Source organism: Rhinolophus hipposideros (assembly GCF_964194185.1).
Source record: "Rhinolophus hipposideros genome assembly, chromosome: 2".
NCBI lineage: Eukaryota > Metazoa > Chordata > Mammalia > Chiroptera > Rhinolophidae > Rhinolophus > Rhinolophus hipposideros.
The window spans coordinates 73,344,716-73,365,503 of NC_138048.1; the positions used below are offsets into that span (position 1 = coordinate 73,344,716).

Genomic DNA, 20,788 nt, shown 5'->3' on the forward strand with positions numbered 1-20,788 from the left:
ACCTATAAGGATGGCTATTATTGAAAAAAAAACAAAATAAGTGTCAGTGAAGACGTTGAGAAATTGGAGCTCTAGTGCAGTGTTGGTGGGAATGTAAAAATAGAATTTCTATATGATCAGCAAGTCTACTTCTGCATATATATATATCCAAAAGAATCGAAAGCAGAGATCCCAACAGATATTTGTACACCCCTGTTCATGGCACCATTATTCAAAATTGCCAAAACATAGAAGCAGCCCAAGCATCCAGACAGATAAATGGATAAACAAAATGCAGTATCTACATACAAAGGAATATTATTCAGCCTTCAAAAGTAAACTCTGACACATGCTATAATGTGGACGGCCCTTAAAGCCATTATGCTAAAAGAAATAAGCCAGTCACAAAAGGGCAAATATTGAATGAGTACAATTCTACTTACTCGTAAGTATGTTACCACCACAACAAAAAAATATTAAAGGGAGTATACTAGTTCTTATTCCACATGAATAGAACTTAAGACATAATCCCCAGTGAAAAAAAGGAACTTTCAGAATTATGTGAATAATGCCAGTTATATGAATTTAAAAGCACATAAAAACACTACACTTCGTCAGTTATATACATGGAATAATGACAGAAAGCAGATCAGTGGTTGGCTGGGGATGAAAGGATGAGAGTGAGAGAACGGTTTGGATTATAAATTTACCCGATGATGATAGTCGCCTCTGAGAGAAGGAAGGGATACAATGCAACTGGAGATAGAGAAGCCAACGAGGACCTTCCCAGAAACCAGAGCGTAAGCTGGAATCTGGGAGCCCTGGTGTCCCATCAGGCTCCCATGGCGGCTCTTGCCTCACCTCTCAACCCACCCCCACCACACCACCGCAAGGGGTTTCTCCCAGGTGGGCCCCTGCCTGATCCCTTTGCCTCGCAGGCATCTACACAGCCTGGCATATAAACGGTAGTGGCCAGAAATGACTAGGCAGAATGTCTGCAGCACAGCGGAAAGGCAGAGGTCGGAACTCAGAGAAGTGCTTGGGGACTTCTCTAAATCAGTTGTCTTCTACATGGGGTACCCTGTTTCTGGGAGTGCAGAAAGACTTTCCAGGGACTACCACATATGGAGAGTTTTAAAAAAGTATCAATTTACAGATCCTTAACTTCCATATAAACTCCTTCCTAAAAACCATCTGCCTGAGAATGTACCTGGGGTGCAGCACCCCACCTCATCTTTTCCAAATTTTTCTTTTCCTATTTTATAGTTTAAAAAACCCCAAGCATATGCTATATGTTCTACTTCTATAATACAGAGGGTGACAAAAAAATGTGTACACATTTTAAGACAACATCTCTTAAAATGTGCATACCTTTGGCACCCCTGAAATGGCACTCCTTATACATATATCCATACGAAGACTTGTACGTGAATACCATAGCACTTTTCTTTGTAATAGCCCCATACTGGAAACAACCTCAATGTCCATCAACAGATGAATGATTAACAAATTGTGGTACATCCACAATGAAATACCACTCAACAATAAAAAGAAATAAACCAATACACACAATCCATATATCAATAATTATGATGAATAAAAGAAGCAAAACCAAAGAGAGAGAGAGAGAGAACATGTTATATGATTCCATTCCTATAAAACTCTAGAAAATGCAAACTAATCTACAGTGACAGCAAATCAGTAGTTGCCTGGGATGGAGGGAATTACAAAGCACAAGGAAACTTTGGGAGTAACGGGTATGTTCTCTATCTTGCTTGTGGTGATGGTTCCCTGGGTGTCAAAACTCATCAAATTGTATACTTTTAATATGTATCATTTGTTGTATGTCAATTATACCTCAATAAAGCCATTTTTAAAAAAAGGTGAAATAAAGACATGAAAAAGCTGAAAGAAATCATCACCAGCAAACCTCCACCACAGACATGTTAAAGGAAGTTCTCCAAGCAGAAGAAAAATACCAGTTATAAAATGAGAACTGCTCAGAGGTACTTCGATTTCTTTTTCTTAATGATGTTGATTTTCAATTTTAAATTTTCAGGTTTGGAGCCATAATGCTGCTATCTAAGCAACTGAAATAATGCTGAATACACATACATTCAGTCAAAAAGTTTTCCCCTTCTGTTTTTTCTGACATGATTACCATGGTCAGTACATAGTGTTGGGGGATAAAGAAAAAGTATGAAGAACGATTGGCTATTTTAGTTCTTAATACACCAGCTAAAATTACATCAGACTACAGATGTTTGGAAAAGATCACACAAGAGAAGTATGTTTCTTACCATCCTACGTATGGCTTTGTCACATATTGGCACTCAATTTGCCCCCCTACAACATATCAGATTTTATAACGCAAATCAGGAAGAAGTTTAGCCTCCCAGAATTCAGAGACACTCCATACTCTTTATATCAAAGAATGCTTATGGTCACCTTAAATTTCCATGAATCTCAACAGGACATGAATTAAAGAACTATATCTAAATAATACCTTCTCCCATTATCTGCAAATTACATATACTTTCAATTTTTTCTCTCAGACTTTTACAGAGTGTAAAAAAAAAATAATTCACACATGCTATTGGTGAAAATATAACAAAAGACAGTATTTTTGGAGGTCAATTTGGTACCACCTATCATCAGATACATTTCATGTCAGGGAATTTACCTTCCAGATAATACAGTACAGATGGCCAAAAAAATACACACACAAAGGTATTCTCTGCATCAGTATTTTTGATAAACTGCAAATAATTCAAATATCCATCAAAAGGGAATTTGCTAAATAAATTAGCAATGGAAAACCACTGATTGCAAAAACCTTAAATGGCAAATAAATAGCATGAAATGATCAGACCAGGATTAAAATGAAAATAAATCAGTTCATGATGAGATGCAGTTACTGATGCCATTTATAGTCTATGCACTATGCTTAATAGCCTCATTTTCAGGCTAAAGACATACACCATTGCTACAAATTAACATGACACCACACAACATATAAAAGGAACAAGACAAATCTACATGCACTGATGTAGAAAAATGTCCACAAGACGTTAAGTGAAAAAGCAGATTAAATAACAGCCTGTACAACATCAGTCTATTTTTAAGGAAAAAACTGTTACCCTGTCCTTCTAGTTGTATATTCATAGAAAAAGACATAGCAGCTATTTCTGGGGATCTGAGGATTCCCAGAGTTTTTTTTTTTCCTTCAAATAAAATCTATTATTTTTATAAAAAACAGGTACTATTCTTAATAAAAAATTTAATGAGAAACAGATGATCCAAAGGCTACGTTTTAGTAGAAAAGAAACGACAGAAAAGGAACATGGTTAAATCTAAAACAAGTAATCAGACCCCGAAAAAATTAGAAAGATGTAAAACAGAAATTCAGAAAATACTATTAGGTTGTAAATAGGGGAATACGATTGCTACAAAATTACTATTCATTCTAAAATCTTTAGTTACATTAAGCAAACCAGTTTTTCCACATGCACATCAAAATAAATCAGTGGAACTGGTTTTAAACACAAGAAAAAGGGCGGTAGTCATGAAATCTGTTTAAAGGAATGAAGTAAGCTTATGATCCTTATTTGCTCTAATATAAAAATCCCACAATCGCATGTTTAGCTTCTAGAATACTGTTTCTCATAAACCAGAGAATTGAAATTATAGTTGTCTTCCGATTCTAGAGAAAATTTTTTCTCCAGATAAGCATGCCTTAATGTCTATATGGCTAAAAATGAAGGTGACAAAATTACAACTAAAAAAAATGATTGTAAGGAACTTAAAAATAATTACTATGGTCTAAAATTAAGAAAAGACTGGTATCAGAATTAACCAAGGTAAGAAGGATCACATGGGAATCAACAGACTTTAATGGAAAGTTTAACATTTTACTTAAACGAAGCAAAGGCTACAGTTTTGTTTTCACAGAGAAAATTAGGACACTTAATAGCTACTTAAAGGGAAAGAACTACGAATTACATTATAAAAAGATATGACTTTCATCAGATAATTTAATTTATTATGTGAATCGTTAATTAAAATATGCTATTGTTAAGAAAAAACAGAATAAACCACAACTGCCAATACTTAAATCTTCAATAACAGACATTAAAAAAACTACATTGTGGAAAGGCTTGCTACTAGCCTTTTGTACAACTCACAGTATTTTTGTGCATACTACTATTGAGTACTGCTTCAAGCACTGGAGGTCCCTGGTGAAAGACAAGATCTCTGCTCTCAAGGAGCTTACATTCTACCGTGCAAGTAAGATACAAAGTGAATGGGGTGAAAGCTTTGGAGGACGTGACATTTCAGTTAACACCTGAATGACAAGAGACAGCCATGTGAAAATCTGGGAACATATCTCTCCAGGCAAAGATAATACAAAATATAACAGTACTATAACATTTTTTAGTGGAATGTCTCTCAACCAATTTCTTTTAATAAAATGAATTATCTAGTGATTCCTATGTGCACTCTAGTTGGAAAACCACTGATTGCAAAAACCTTAAATGGCAAATAAATAGCATGAAATGATCAGAACAGGATTAAAATGAAAATAAATCAGTTCATGATGAGATAAAGTTACTGATGCCATTTATAGTCTATGCACTATGCTTAATAGCCTCATTTTCAGGCTAAAGACATAATGTGAGACACCTACACCATTTATAATTAAAAATATGTAAACTAACCTTGTGATAGGTCAAAAAGTGGTTGCATAAATAAAGATATGTAGTCTTTCTCTTAAATAATACAACAAATAAAAAATACCAAGCTAGCATTTCACTCATTAGATTTCAAAAAATGTCAAGGACTCGTAAAACCTGAGAATGGTGAGGGCAAAAGTGAAGAGATGTTCTCATTAAATGTACCATTGAATGTTGTACCATAAGTTGGTTTAACTTTTTTTGACAGCAAATTGTCACTAGCTACCAAATTAATGATGTACACGTTCTGTGAATTTGCTCAACAGAGCCAAGTACAATAGCACAAGATTACATATAAAAATGTTCATTATATTCTGCTCACAGTAGTGAAAAACTGGAGATAGTCCAAATGTACATCATAGGGGATTACATCAATCAATCACTCATGAAATATCTACACTATGGAATACTATGCAGTGTTAAAACAGGTAATAATGCAAACTGATACACCTTGAAATGAAAAACTGTCCAATATACAATGTAAAATGAATATATTGCTTAACAGTTTGTATATAATTCTTTTCTGTGCTTGTCATAAATAACGCATGGAAGCAAGAATGTTTGTATATGTATTGAAAATATCTAGACTATAGAAGCTATTACCAGTGGTTTCCTCTCTTAGGACTGGGATTGGTGAAATAGAAGAGAAAGAGCAAACAAAAGACTTCTTTTTAAGTTCTGTACTACTTCCCCCCCCCCCTCCCAAAATAGTGAACATAGGTTACTTTAGAGAAACTTTAAAAAATATCTTTAAAAAATGAGATGGTTACTAGTGCTGGAGAAAGTCATGTTAATTTCACTCTATTTTAGGGTAGAAAGGGCAAAACAAAGATTGTACTCTTTCAATTTAAATACTTGAAATAAAATAAGAATGGTATCAAATTTCTAATATACCATGCCTTTCCTCCCCTAATTAGGATTTTTATTATATTTTAAAAACAAATGACAAAATAGTATCTTGAATTGAACACTTACACAGCAGTCCACTCTTTACCACTCACCTTCTTCGTCTATCCATTTCATGGTGAAAAGCTGTTCATTGTCAAAAGAACACATGTCTCGAACCTCACTGCAAAGGCCCTCAAAGGAGATTGACGGTTCAAAATGTGTTATCATGATATCCCTGAAAAAGAAAGGGAATTGTAAGTTTGACAATGACTAAAACTAACAATGCTCTACACAGGACTGAATGCCTGCCAATTTGATGGACTTCAGCCATTTTGTGTGTGCATCAACACGTGTTGCTTCCAGTGTCAAAAAAAAATCCACATTAAATAAAGCTTTAAAAAAATAGTGGATTTGTGAGAAACCTTAATTCAATCACCCCTCCTCACTCAAGAAGTCCACCCTAAGTGCTCTGATGGTAGTGCCACCTTCGCTTCAATATTAGTTATCAGACGATGACTCTTTTGTAAAGCATTGCACTCCACAGATGAATAGCTCTACTATTGATAAGCTTCTGCCCTATATTTAATGGAAAACTGTTCCAATCACTAGTCCCAGGTCTCCCCTCCACAAAAATCTACCCTTAGTCCAAGAGATGGGCCTTCAACAATTTGACAAAGACCTGCCATGCCCTCTTCACCAGCCCTGACTTCCACAGATTAACCACCCATGAGACTGTCAAACATTCTTTATATGGGATGCTTTTTAGATCTCACACCTTCATTTTCACCTTTTCCAAAAAGAATTCCCATTTGCCAAAACTACTTTTAAAATGATTCATATTTTGAGGTAGATAACCCCCAAAACACAGGAATAGACATAAATGTGTAAGCAACTGTATTTAAACCAGTCCACCTCGGAGCTATTCACTATAAAACTTAAAATTGCGATGAAATGTTTTAGAGCAGAAGCCTGGGGTTTCCTCCAAGGAGCTATGAGAAGGCTCCCTATGATCTAATCACACAGTAGCTTGCTACAGTCATCCTTCCAAAAGTAGGTCAAACAGATTACTCTAATTTAACAAACACTTTATAATGATTTCTATGTGTCAGACTCTAAAGCAGGGGTGTCCAAACTTTTTTCAACGGTTTTCACCAAGGGCCATATGCGGTAAAATACACAACAGCCGGGCCACTCACTCGAGGTGACGTACGTATTGCCTCACCTGGTTTATTTAAGTAAACTAAATATATTTTTGGAATTTACTGCGGGCCAATTAACAATGGATCATGGCCCGCAGTAGGCCCGCGGGCGGCAGTTTGGACACCTCTGCTCTAAAGGTTTGACAAAACCGATGTTGCTCATGTCTTTCCTGTTTTAACCTTTTCAACCTCTCGCCTCTCATGCAGAGTGAAATCCGAGGTCCCTAGCAGTCTATAAGGCCCTGTGGGATCCGGCCCTGCCTACCTCTCTGACCCATCTGTTCTACCACTCGGCAGATAAATCAGTGTTTGTAGCGCACCACCGACCCCTGCTAGAATGTAAACTCAGTGAAAGTAGGGATTTTGTCTTGTTCATTATATTCCTAGTGGCCAAACGCAGTGCCTAGTACAGAATAGGTACTCAGTAAATGTTGATGAAAGGAAGGAATGGACATTGTTAGGAACAAACATGGGTGTTAGAACATATAGAGCAGTAAATAAGACTAAAAATTTTAGTCACCTGTAAAAAGAGTTAAAACTGCAGTCTTAGGGGCTATTGAAGTTAGCGGAGAGTCAAGCATAAAAATTGAATGACCTTTTCTTGATAATCATTCTCTTCCTAAGGCTCTCATCCCTTTCTGCCCCTTCCTCTTAGAACACTCTTGCCTGGCTTTCGTAACAGTATGTTTCCCTGGTTCTCTTCCTACTATTCTGAACACTTAAGTCTCCCTTTGTCTTCAATTACAAGACATTCTTTACACTGGCTCTCATTTTCATTCTCTGTCTCTCACTCTTTCTCTCTGAAACCTAATTCACATTCAGTGTTTTAACTATTATCACTATGTAGGGGTCTCCTAAATCTGTAATTCCAGCTCTGTGTGGTATTTAAGACTCTTGATAATCTGGTTGTAATGGCTCCTCTCAACTTCATCCTACCATTCCCAACACAAATACTTCACTATAGACAGCTGGTTTACCCCCACACATAAGACCTTGATGATCCAAGCTTTAATCCTGACGTTGCCTTAGTTTAAGGCTCCATTTATGAAGGTGGGGATCAATCTTTAACAGGCACTTCAACACCAACTTTCGTTAAAACTTTTTCAATCACACAAGTCCAGTGGTCTATACTTCTAAACCTGTTTAACATGTATGTTATGTTTCATCTTTTGTTATTCAACTAATTGTATACTGATAACGCATCCTCAACTAAGTTGTAAACAACTGGAAGACAAAAATTCTTGGCCTTTTAATATATTCATATAACTATTAACATAATTGGGACTCAAATATTTAATTGAATGTAGAAGAAATACTTTCTAGGAAAAGACAATCTTCCAGAAAATGCACTTTTGACAAGAAAATATCACTGTTTATATTTCCTTTGCCTGTAAACATTTATGGAATACTTAGTATGTTCCAGATATTTAAACAAACTTCATCTTACATATTCTTCAAATTAACCATCAAACTAGATATACTAATCCTATTTCACAGATTTAAAAAGCTAAACACTTTTACCTCTGGAATACTTGTCCGTCTCACAATTGGAAAATAGAATATGAATTCAAATCCAAATCTAATGACTCCAGTGGTGGGCGCTGTAATCTGACCTTCTCCCTCTCCCCCAACCCCCAAAACGCCCCATTAGCAATGAAGTATTTATTACACCAACTGACAGGAGCAGTGCCAGCAGACTATCTTCAGTTGTCAGCCTCCTTCAGAGATTTGACTCCTCAGTATGGTCACACCCCCTTCCTAGAGCTGCTCACAACCAATGACTGATTCAATGTAGGGGTTTAAAGGTCCTAGATGTGACTCTGGAAAGCTCTGAAGTGTCAACTCATCTGCAGAACTCCCTGGAGGGTCCACTGAGGTTTCTGTTAAGACTTCAGGGCATCTTGATGTTTTCCTACCTAAGTTTGCTTCCTTCCCTTCATTTCCTTTCCCTTCCCTTCCACAGCTGTCCATCCCAGGAACACTCCTGAATAAACCTCCTGCATGCTAATCTGAGATACCACTTTCCACAGCAGCGTCCACACAACGCATAGCTATTATCAGATGATATTTTTTGACAAAAAAAACATAATGGATACAGTCAATCTCCCTTTTAAGAGATTGGCTAATGATATGTAAATGTAATCCTTATTTTAGAGACTAAATTAGTCTACATTATAGTACATGAAGCTAGTTAATTTTTTTGTTTATTTGTTTAGAGAAAATACATTGCCAGGATGTATAAATCACACGTATTTTAAGTCTGTCTCCCAGACTAAGGGTAAAATCCATGAGCAGAGGCACTTCCTTTTGCTCATTGCTGTATCACCAATACCTGAAGCAGTATCTGGCCCAGAGTGGACATTCTGTGAGTAAATTAGGTGAATGGAGGTGTCACACGTTGGACTCTAATGACAGCATGGGAAACGTGAACAATAACAAGCATTCCAGAAAGGAGGAATGGCATGTAAGAGGCAGCCACAGTATAATGGTTAAGACCATAACAGTTAAAGCTGGGATGCTTGGGTTTGAATACTGGCTCTATCACTTATGTAACCTTAGGTGAGTTACTTAACTTCTGCGTGGCTCAATTTCCTCATCTATAAATAAGGAATAATAATATCTCATGTGGTATTACAAGGATGTAATGGATTAGGTGAATTAATATTTATAACACTTAGAATAGTGTCTAGCATATATACTCTATATGTGCTTAAAATTTTTTAAACATTATATATTCATATAACACTGTAAATAGAAGTGAAACCTCATTAGAGAGATAAAAATAATCCAACCTTCTAAAAGTAACACACAGATGCTTCTGGTTTAAGGAATGCACATCTATCCTTTCATCCTAAGGGCATTCGATAATGACAAATTATCAAAGTGTTAGAAAACAAAAAAGGTACCAGCACCAGACCAGAAAGTATGAGACAGTCTTAGATGATTGAAAACAGATGGGTTAAAATTGACCCAAGAAACATACCAGCCCCAAACAAACAAAAAAAAAAAGTTAAGAGGAACCTTTTAAAAAGAGAAGTTTAATTAACCCAAGATTACTTTTCCTTCTCCAAGTATCTAATCACACCACTCGGCTCGTCAAGTGCATTGACACTTAACATAAGCATTCAATATAAATGCCTTTATAAATCCCTTTAAAGAAAAAATTACGAGTTAAAGAATAGAATAATGTTATAAACCTTTACAATATAAAAATTACTAAGAAAAAATCAAGATGTGGAGAAAATGAAAGGAAGTGTAAATTCAAAAATGTTTCTTTTCCTAGTGAAGAGTTAATGCTCTATCGAAAATTAATTAATTTTAAAATTAAAGCAGGGAACAAGAAAAAAACAAATAACCCAAGTAAAAAATGGGCAAAGGACTTGAACAGACATTTCTCCAAAGATGATATACAAATGGCCAACAAGCTTAGGAAAAGATGTTCAACATCCGTAATCATCAGGAAAACGCAAATCAAGATCATAATGAAATACCACCTAATAGCCATTAGGATGGCTACTATCAAAACACCCCAGAATAACAAGGTTCACAATGAGGTAGAGAAACAGGAGCCTTGTGCACTGTCGGTGGGAATGTAGAAACAGGATTTCCATATGATCCAGCCAGTCCACTTCTGGGTATATATCCAACAGAACTGAAAGCAAAGACTCCAATGGATATTTGGACACTGACGTTCATGGCAGTGTTATTCACAATAACCAAAAGGTGGAAGCGACCCAAGTGTCCATCAAAGACGAATGGATAAACAAATGTGATATATAAACACAAAGGATTATTCAGCTTTAAAAAGGAAATTCTGACACACGCTACAACATGAAATGAATCTTAAAGACATGCTAAGGAAAAAGGCCAGTCAAAAAAGACAAATATAATACAATGTGATTCTACTTATATAAGGTATCCAGAATAGTCCAATTCATAGAAACAGAAACTAGAACAGTAGGTGCCAGGTGTTGGGGGGAGGGTAACGGGGAGTTGTTCAATAGGTATATAGAGTTTCAGTTTTGCAAAATGCAAAGTTCTGGAGATTCGTTGCACAACAATATGAATGCAGTTAACACTACTGAAGTGTACACTTTAAAATGGTTAGGATGGTAACTAAATTTAATAGTTTTGTTTCTACCACAATTACAAAGAAAAAAGCAGGAGAAGGTATATCATTGAAATTATACGTTTTACCACAAGAGAAGTAAAAATAGGAGAGGAGGCAATGAAGAAGTGCTAAATTTCTCATCTTTCATCTTGATCAAAACAAAACAAAACTTTAAAAGTAGTTAACTCTGGGTGGTAGAACTGGGGACTGGAGTAAGATTACAGACGGAAAGGTGTACTCTGTACTTGGATCCTCCTGAATAACATAGATTATTAATGTTTTTGCCATGTAAAGGTTAGGATTATAAAATTTACTCTTTAATAAAATATGAAACAAATTTTGAATGATTTCTATAAATAAAATTGTTCTCAATATTTAAAGTTTTTATTAAAAAAAATAAAAACAGAAGACAGTTCTTTTCTTCTAATGACATTAAGGGAACCTGCTTATCTTAAATCAATTTTTCTTTCAAAATACCCTCGAGGTTACTAGTACGAGGGGGTAAGGGTTGGGAGGAATGTATTTTAGAATTAGAAGAAAAAAAAGGCTCCCACAGACTTTCTCTGGCGAAGAACAAACGTGACATTATCATTTTTGAGTGCAAGGGGAAAAAAATTAGTATGATCAGACACCGTCAAACTATGACTTCCTTATTAAGGTCCGCATGGAGTTACAATTAACGCTTATGTAAGCATGTCTAGAAACAACAGGGATTTTTCAGAAATTTTATTTTTCAAGAGTTAAAAATATTTATCAGAACATATAAATATTTTTTAAACATCTGTGTAATCCTTAAACAACGTTAAGTACATTTTTCTTAAAGAGACTCAATGAAGGAGTCATGCTTTATCAACTGCCACTCCTTAAGTTCCAGGAACTAAAACATTTAAGGGAGTTTTATATAAACACTTCTCTAAGTAATTGGGAAAATACCATGTTCACACACTACACAATCACCAGATCCTTATTATAGTACCAGAGCTAAAAATGAGCTGCAAAATAAAGATATTACATTTTAAAGGTATAAAACAAGTTATGCAAGAAAGATTTTTTTTCTGGTTTTAACTTCACTGTTAGCATAAATTACCTTACCACTGGTCTTCAACAGACTATAGTTGGCTTTACCACAAAGATTCCCAAAATGACAAATTTAGATATAGTTTTAGCTGGATTTTATTTTTAAAAAAAGGGGGGAAAAGCATTTTCAATTTTGCTGTTGGGTTTCAGAAGATAAACTGTTTCAAGCGTTCATTATGTTACTATGCTCTAAAATACAGAATCTAAAGTTTTTCCTTAGGGCCAATTGCTTTTAGAAATAAACCTGAAAAAGAATCACATTCAGCCCTTCTGTTATCTCAATATAACCTTGTCTTCTAAATTAAATGTATAATCAGAAAAATAATTCCATTTATTATCACCAATATAGTAGATTTAGGCAGGATTATCCATCGATGGTAAAAACTATTGGGTGAAAGGTTTTGGAGGAGTAGAATATTCATACATTCTTAAAATATCACCCCTTAAATTAAATGTTAATTATAAAAAATAATAAAGCAACTTCCATTTTTTAATCTTCTTTATCAAGGAAAGAGAAAATTCACTCAAAAAGAATAACTGAAAAATGAATGACAATAAACCAAAAAGTAATCTTAAAAAGCCACTTCAATATAGTAAAAAACAAAAGAAAAAAATTCTCTGAGGGTAAGACTCAGCCTTGTATTGTGGCTTACTAAACCCCAATGTTATCACCCATAAAATGGAGATAATATCTACCTCTGAATACTATCGTGAAGATTAAATAAAAATAAGTGCCAAACACTTATTACAGTTCTTGGAATATGTGGGTACATTATAAAAGTTCATTTCTATGATCTTTACCATACTTCAAAGGGAGAAAGAAGACTGGGTATCTTTGAAGATAATTTATGAAATTTTTCTAACTATTGATCATATTTCATTAGATAACTGATCACTGCTAAAATATAACACTGTCTGCAAAACTTAGCCAAATGGTTAAGATAAGAAAAGTAAATGAGCTACATAGAAAAGAAGAGGCAAAACTATTATTTGAAGATATCATTGTCTACCTATAAATTCTAGGACAGTTAACTAAGAAGTTATTAGAACTAAAAAGGTGGCCAGTTCAACTTAAACATACAAAAATAGATGGTATATAATAAGCCTACAAGAATAAAAGATCCCATTTATAAAAGAAACATAATTATAAAATGTCTTAGAATAAACTTAACAGGAAATGTATAAGACCTATGAGACAGGAACCTTACTGAAAAACATGAAAGAAATTATTAAGTAGGTATTATACCACACTTGTAAGGCAAGGTTCAATATTATAAAACTATCAGTTCTCAAATTAATCTATAAATTCAATGCAATTCTAAATAAAAATGCCAATAAGATTTTTTTCCCCCCTTTGGAACCTATAAAAACCTTAAAAAATTCATCTGTAAGAGAAAATATACAAGAATAGCCAAGAAAAACTGGAAATAGGGAATTAATGAAATGGGCCTTTCCATAACATATATCAAAATTAACTACAACATTACAATAATTAAACCAATGATGGTAGATGTAAAAGTAGATTTTTCTCCACAAAGCAACAGAAAAAGAATAGAAAGTACTTATACACATCTGAGTTCAGTATGTAACAAAATTTTCTTTTCAAACTATTCAATACTGGTATCGGTAGAATACATTTTGAAAAAAAATTAAGGTGTATCAGTACCCCACAAATAACTAATCCCTCAAATGCAAGATTTATTGAAAAGATCATTTTAAAAGCTGCACAATTAATCACAGAAAAAATAGAGTATTTTTGGATGAGAAACACGTCTACCTAAGAGAACAAACCCAGAGCCATAAAGAAAAGGACAGATGTGACCGAATAAAAATGAAAAACTCCAGACAAGCAACAAGTTACAGAAATGCTGGCAACTTTTTAAACAAAATATGAGTGTCTCTTCAAACAAATTAATATATAAATTAAATTAAAAAAAGGATCGAAGAGAAAAATGGGCAAAAGACATGAATAGACAACCCACAAAGGCAACAAAAATGTTCAATAATGTATAAAAAGATACTTGTAAAAAAAAGTTAGCGTTTTTTTTTGCCAATCTTATTGGCAATTATTTAAAAGACTGATAACATGCAATAGGAGCATAAGGAAAGCTTCATCCATAGAGTTGTTGAGAATGCGAATTCATAAGCTTTTGGAGGATAACATCAAGTTTTAAAATAGGCGTATCTTTGACCATGTTTGCAAGAATATATATTAAATATAAGGCTGTTCCTTTATCATGATTTGAAAGAATGATTTAATGAAAGCAACTTTATGTGTTCAAATCCGAAAAAAAGGTTCCATACATTATGGCATAACAATACTGTTGAGCACTATGCACCAATTATAAAGAAAAAGGTAGATCACTCTATCTCTATGTGTGTATCTATCCATTTATCTATCTGTCTATCCTGACATGATGACAAAGATGACCATAAATGAAAAAATTCAAGTTGCAAAAACTTGTTTAAAACTATGAACTCATTTATTGGAAAAATAAAATGTTCTGTCTGTGTGTATGTATATACACATATCTGTACTTATAGATAGATACACTGATATGATGTAGGATATCCCAAACTATTAACAGTGGTTACCCCTAGGAGGTGTGGGTGAAAGGCTATAGGGAGGGGGAACTTTCAACTTTATGTATTTCTGTATTTTAAATTTTTAGCTTTAGTTCCTTGCCCTGTGATCTGTATTTGTCCACTGGTGACATTTTTGTTTCTATCATCCTTCTCATCCACATTCCTACATAAGTTAGCTGTCATGTACAGTGCTTGGGATATAGAGCCAGCACACAGTGATTGTTCAGTTAATTCTGGACATTTCCACCTTGATGTCCCCAAAGCACCTTGAGCTCAAAATTCAGTTATTTGTTCCAGGTAATCCAGATGTGTACCTTCTCCTACACATCTCTTTCTTCTATATTCCCTGGTCTCTCAAACAAGACACCTATGAGTTGTCAGACCACACCCCTTCCCATTGGAAATCGGTCCGTAATTCATTGCCACTGAATTTATAGCCTCTTTTCTATCCCCCTCATAATCTCTCACCTGGACTACTTCCAAAGCCTCCAAATTAGTCTCATCCATCACCAATTCAATTGCCATACTGGTTCCAAGAGCGGTATGTCTGAAATGAAAATCTCTGTCTCTTACTTAAAACCTTCACCAAAGAAAAAAGTTGAAGCAAGAGTCTTCAAAAACTAGCGCCTGTGAACCTTCTTAATACCTCACTTCTCATCAGTGCCCACTTCATACTTATGTACTAATAAGGAACGCATATGGGTCTAAACAACTACACTGATTTTAATTCCCAAACAGAACACACAGCTGTGCAATGCCTGGAACCATGCCCCACCCAATACCACCCCCACCAACAAACCTCCTTATCCTCTAAGAGGCCTCAGACATTTCATCCTCTAGGAAGCTTCCCTCACCCCCGACTTCTCCCCAGTATCCATCCCTGCAGTGCCACTGACACACACGCACGCGCACACACACACCTCTACCTTTATTAACTCTTCCAATTTTAGTATATGTGCTGCCGAAGCGAGCACTTAACTCTTCCATGTCTTTCCTCCTACAAGTCTCTTAGATCCTCAAGGACAGAGTCTTGTATTAATCCTCCTCCACACCCTCTGTACCCGCCCCAGCACCAAGTGCATGGCCTGTCGTAGGTGTTCAACATTATTTATTAAACTGTGTTTAAACACACTTCAGCAATGTGTGATATCCTAAGCAAGGCTGGAATTTTAAAAATTCATGTTTTCATTCGGCTCATGTCAACCACAGAAAAACGGACACTCAAGTTATCTTAAAAAGCGGGCTGGGAGATGAAAGCTATCCCAGACCTCTGCGGAGAATTTTTCCGTGGAGAGCTAGCTACTTCTTTCTCCTCCGCTTCCTCAGACCTTCCCTCTGCACAGGGTTGGTCCTGGCCTTACCAGCCTCTCCCGCAACTCTTCAGCTTCAGTCCTCACAGTTAACAAGCAATTTATCTCCATATTATCTAATTCAAATTTCTAAGAGGGCTGTTTTGGTTTGGTTTTTAGCACAAGGCCACAATGCCCTTTCTCTCGGCTAAAGCTATGGATCAGTGCCCTGTGGTTGGGTGCTATGTCAGAAGCTCTAGCACCAATAACTAACATTCCCCCAATTCTCAACTCAATATACTATTTTTATTTCCTTAGAACCATTACTAAAGTATATCACTGAAATTATTTTGCAATGCGTTTAAAAACAAGTCTTGCCAAGACTTGTTAACAGTGAAAAAAAAAAAAAATCCTGCCTATTTCTTCACTGAACCAGCTATACATTCCAAATGTGCAGGAGTTAACAATGTTTTGATTTGTACGTGTGCACAGAAAAAATTCTCTGGGTTGCTATAATTGCTCAACAGCAGTGGTTTAAAAAGCATTTCTTACAAGCTTTTTGCAAAATTTCCCATAGACTTATAATGTAAAGAAATGAGTAGTTGAGACATTTCTGTTAAAGTCTATCCCATAATATTAAGCAACTTTATATAAGGATAATCACACACAATGGCAATCTATCAGTAACCAACAAAACTTGTTTCTCTTCCTCCAAACTAACACGGCTAGGTAATGATTGAAGAAGGAAGGCCGCTCACTGACAAGCTAGCGTGGCGAGGAAAGAGGGGTACAGGCTGTGACAAAGGCACTCTTAGACGGTCTCCAATAAAATCAGATCCTCAGTGCTAGTGTTAACCTCCTACCAAAAAACTAGAAAAAAATCTAATTAAATGTCTACTATACCGAGAGAGACACCACATTTGCAATAAAAACAAATTTAAGAGAAATATAATTTTATACACATCTTTGAAAGGAGAAGGCAATTTATTCACTAAAAAATGCTGCTATTCCGAGGTTCAACATTCACTGAAAAGAAATATTGTTAGAAGTGTATAAGGAGAAAGCTCTCTGATAATGGCCATTCAGAAGAGCTAACGAAAAGAAACTTTTTCCAATGCAGACTGTCCTTCCATTACTTGACGTAAAGGAAAGATTTTCTATTTTAAAATCAGGTAGGTGTTCTAGTTAGCCAACCTGTTTATTCACTATCCTCACTGGTGACTCATTTTAGTTTCAACTGTAGTAATGAGCAGCTGACTGTGTCATATCATAACCATCAGTTTAGACCACTGTTAATAAACATATAATCTTAACAGATCTAATTTCAGAGGACAGAAATTGGTACAATTTAGAGTGCTGATGTTGTCTTTAAGTGAGGCCTGAAATGAAGGCACTATTAGAAAGCTTTCATTCAATTAAAGGCACTACAGAGCAAAGGGTTCTTTCATTCCTTAGCAAAAATTCATAGGTTTTAAAAAACAAAGAAAATGTTAACTTTAATGTCTTGGAGAATTTTAGTCAAGCACTAAAAGGGTTATTATCTCCTTATTCCTTTTTAAATAATTGGAGCAATGAGCCAAGAAAATATGATAATACATTCCTGAAATATACCAGGCTTTGATTTCTTTCCAAAGGAGAAACTTACAATGGTTTTAATTTACTAATTCGGCCTATTTACATTTGTCAAACCAATAAAAATGGGAACAAAAGAAAGAGGCACTAGTTTCTTCATCTTTCATAGTTGGAATCTCTGGAAACTATCTAAATTTAATAAGTCAAGAATTTATATTACTTAACGTCATGAAGGTAAACTGGAAAACTAAAAATAATAGCTTAACAATCAAAAATTAAGAGGCACCAGGAGGAGAAAAAGCAAAAGGCTGTGTGCACCCAATTTCTCATCTTTCAGAGTATCAACAGATACTATCTAAAGTTGATATATCACAAAACAGAAGTATAACTTTTAAAGTAATGAAGGCAACCTCCAGAAGAACCAGAAATAAACTGTCAATAGTAGTTACCTCTGGAGTTTGGGAGGATGAGATAGGGAACACTTTTTATTTTATACCTCTCTACAATTTGCACTTTCCTACCATGTGTGTACACGTATATTCATTTTTTAATCTAGTTTTTAAATTGTCAAAAATCAGACACCTTAAAAAAAGAAAACATGTACTGTATTTCATTCTCTGTACCTAACAACTCATGGACTGTCAAGCTTATAAAATGGAACATATTCTAAAGTGAAATAGCTCATCTATCAAATAAAAGTTAAGGTAAAGGCAGGAAAGCTTTTTTCCCATAGGGCAAAGTTCATAGCTTACCACCCTTAATCACAACAGCTCTGTGACAACTACAAACTTTTTAAAAACCCACACACACTTCTTGGTATTGTTTTAAAATCAAGACCTCCTTGACCAATTTAAGCAAAATCACTGATACTGTCCAAAAGATCTCCTGTAAACTGCTCCTGAATGCAGTCAAGCTAACACAGAGGTCAGAGGCTTCATGGAGCAAACACACTAAACCAGTATGTCCTTACATCAAATCAATACGACATTTAGGGGCTTACATTTTCTTTGAAATCAAAACGAGAGGCATTTTGAAAGTTTGCTATCTTCACTGATACTCTCAGGAATGTAAAAGTATGCATTGCAGTTTCAACCTCCTAGTGCTCGAGTTTTTTTTTTTAAAGCAATTTACTTCTGCTTCTACAAGCACTAAGACAGGCCAAAGCTGCTGGGTTTTCTGTTAACCCTTAGTTTCAAACCTTTAGGCTCACAATAGCATTTCACTGTTGGAATGCTCCTAAATATAATTACCCCAAAGAAATTTCAAACCACAGCTGAATTCAAGGGAAAGGGGGCACTTCACTGATTATGGAATGTGATGGAACATAATGATCTCAGGACTGGATTATTTCTGGTAACCACAAGAGGTATAACTTGGGCAATAAATAATATAAGTAAAGATCACAGATTTTCAAGCTTTGCCTAGGCTCATCCTCTTCTCACCTTGCTTTATGTCACCCTATGGGACCATCCTTGAAGCCACAATGACAAAGAAGTATTCACAAAATTTTACTTTACACGTACACATCTAATCTTGGAGGAACAGAAGTACGTAAGGTACATCCCTGAAAACGCACCAACTTCACTCTTAAATAGTAGCTCCTACGTCTAATTTACTGGCAGCTTGACCACAGTCCAGACACACTTCGTGAACTCTCACAGGTGATGAAGATAAACCTTACAGGTGATGGGGAACCCAAGGCTTCAGGCCTGCGGGAAACTAAAAGGGCAGCAAACGGAAGCAGCAACTAAGCTAACTGAGGCATCGCTTGGAACCACCTCTCACCGCCCCCAGTACATCCAGACCTCATGACGTAAACCCCTGTAAATTTCTTCGTCGGCGAGTCTCTCGCACCCACCAGGTGCACCTACTCCGTGTCAAGGCTCCTCCTGCGGACTCTGCTCGGGACACTCAGCCACGCGATTCCCGGGCGCCCGGCACCACACCTCGGGGGCACCCCGATCCGGCGCCCCACGCTCCTCCCCCGACCACTCGGTCACCCATCCCGAGTCCTCCGAGTCGCCCTCCCAGATCAACCCTCCACAACCTCTCTCCCTCACCCACCCCTCCGCCAGGCCAAGCCCAGCCGGCCTGCCCCCTCCCCTCCGACCCCGACCCCCGGACACTCACCCGCGGTAGTAAGCTTTCACCCGGACCTGGTGAGAATGGTCCCCGCTGCCGCCGCCGCCTGCGATCGGGTGAGACATGGTAGTGCTGTCTCTCTGGGTCGGCATCTCCTTACTCCCCCGCCTCAACGCCGGAGGCCGAGGGTGCCTGGGGCGCGCAGGGGGGCTCCGCCGCTCGAGCCTCTCCCGGAGCCGCGGCAGTCCGCTCCCCTACCTGTCCTCCTCGCCCGCGGCGCCGACCCAAGGGTCGCCTCGCCCGGGCAGCCGGAACCGCGCGGCTCCTCCCACTGCCCACAGCCGCCACCGCCTCTACAGCCGCCCGGGCCCAGCACGCCTCCCTGCCTCCGGCCCTCCCACCTCGCTCGCTCCAAAGGCCCGCATTCCGCCGGAGGGCGGGCACTACCACCTACCTTCCTCAAGGAGCCTCAATGCCCGGCTGAACCATTCTTACGGAGGGCAAGGGAAAAGGGGGAGACGGAACGGGAGACGCTGATGATCACATCAAATACGCCGGGAGGGAGGTTTTCGTGGAATCTGTGACTGAGAGAATGCGACGCTTCGGGTAACTATAGTTCTGTAAAAAGCCCCCTCCCTATAGGGAAAATGGTAGGGGACAAGGGCTGCTGCATCTCACCCCAGTTTCCTAACTTGGTCGCGTCCGCGGCTAGCCGATTTGGGATTCGGCTGGATTTGCTGTGCGGGTTTCTGGGATTTGGAGTCCCCGGGGGATTCTGGGACTTGAGGTTCCTTACGTGTAGAACGCCCCGCCTTCTCTCTGACAGTGTCTCCAGCTTGCGCCCCAGGAACTGTTGGCGTGGAAATCCTGAATCCAGGTTGGGCATCTGAGGTCGCTGGAAATGACTGGGCTTCGTCACGATCTAGATTTTGTTCTCTGATGAATTCTACCTTCCAATTGAATACATCATCTCAATTATACAGTGCCTTTTTTGGGAATAAAAATTTGGTTACCTGTTTAGCATAGACTCTTTTACGGAAACAATTAAATAATGTAACAAATGTAATAAAGGTGGAAACTCAATTAGAAGATGCGATGGAAGACTGATTTTTCTTCCTTCGTGGCCCCCATATCTGCGCCCTTGTATGTTGCCGTCGCATGGAACAAGTATACGATGAATATGCCTGCGGCCATTCATCCACCCACCCACCCACCCACCCATCCACCCACCCATCCATCAGCATTGTTTCTATTAACACAGGCTAACCAAGG

The 20,788-nt window shown here is 37.2% G+C and overlaps 1 protein-coding gene across 3 annotated transcripts in view; it reads right to left on the reverse strand.

Annotated features, from left to right (window-relative positions):
• PRKCI (protein kinase C iota) overlaps nt 1-20,100 on the reverse strand; it is a 54,184-nt gene extending 34,084 nt beyond the window's left edge. The window contains exons 1-3 of one of the 3 annotated variants that reach the window (XM_081070199.1): nt 19,971-20,100; nt 19,565-19,622; nt 5,714-5,835 (exon numbers count right to left, since the gene is read on the reverse strand). In XM_081070199.1, the coding sequence (XP_080926325.1) occupies nt 5,714-5,828 (115 nt within the window). In that variant the 5' untranslated portion in view covers nt 5,829-5,835; nt 19,565-19,622; nt 19,971-20,100. Of the gene's footprint in view, nt 1-5,713; nt 5,836-19,564; nt 19,901-19,970 lie in introns of those variants that run through there. The other 2 variants (XM_081070200.1, XM_081070198.1) reach the window with 2 other exon arrangements.
• Nucleotides 20,101-20,788: the final 688 nt, after the last annotated feature.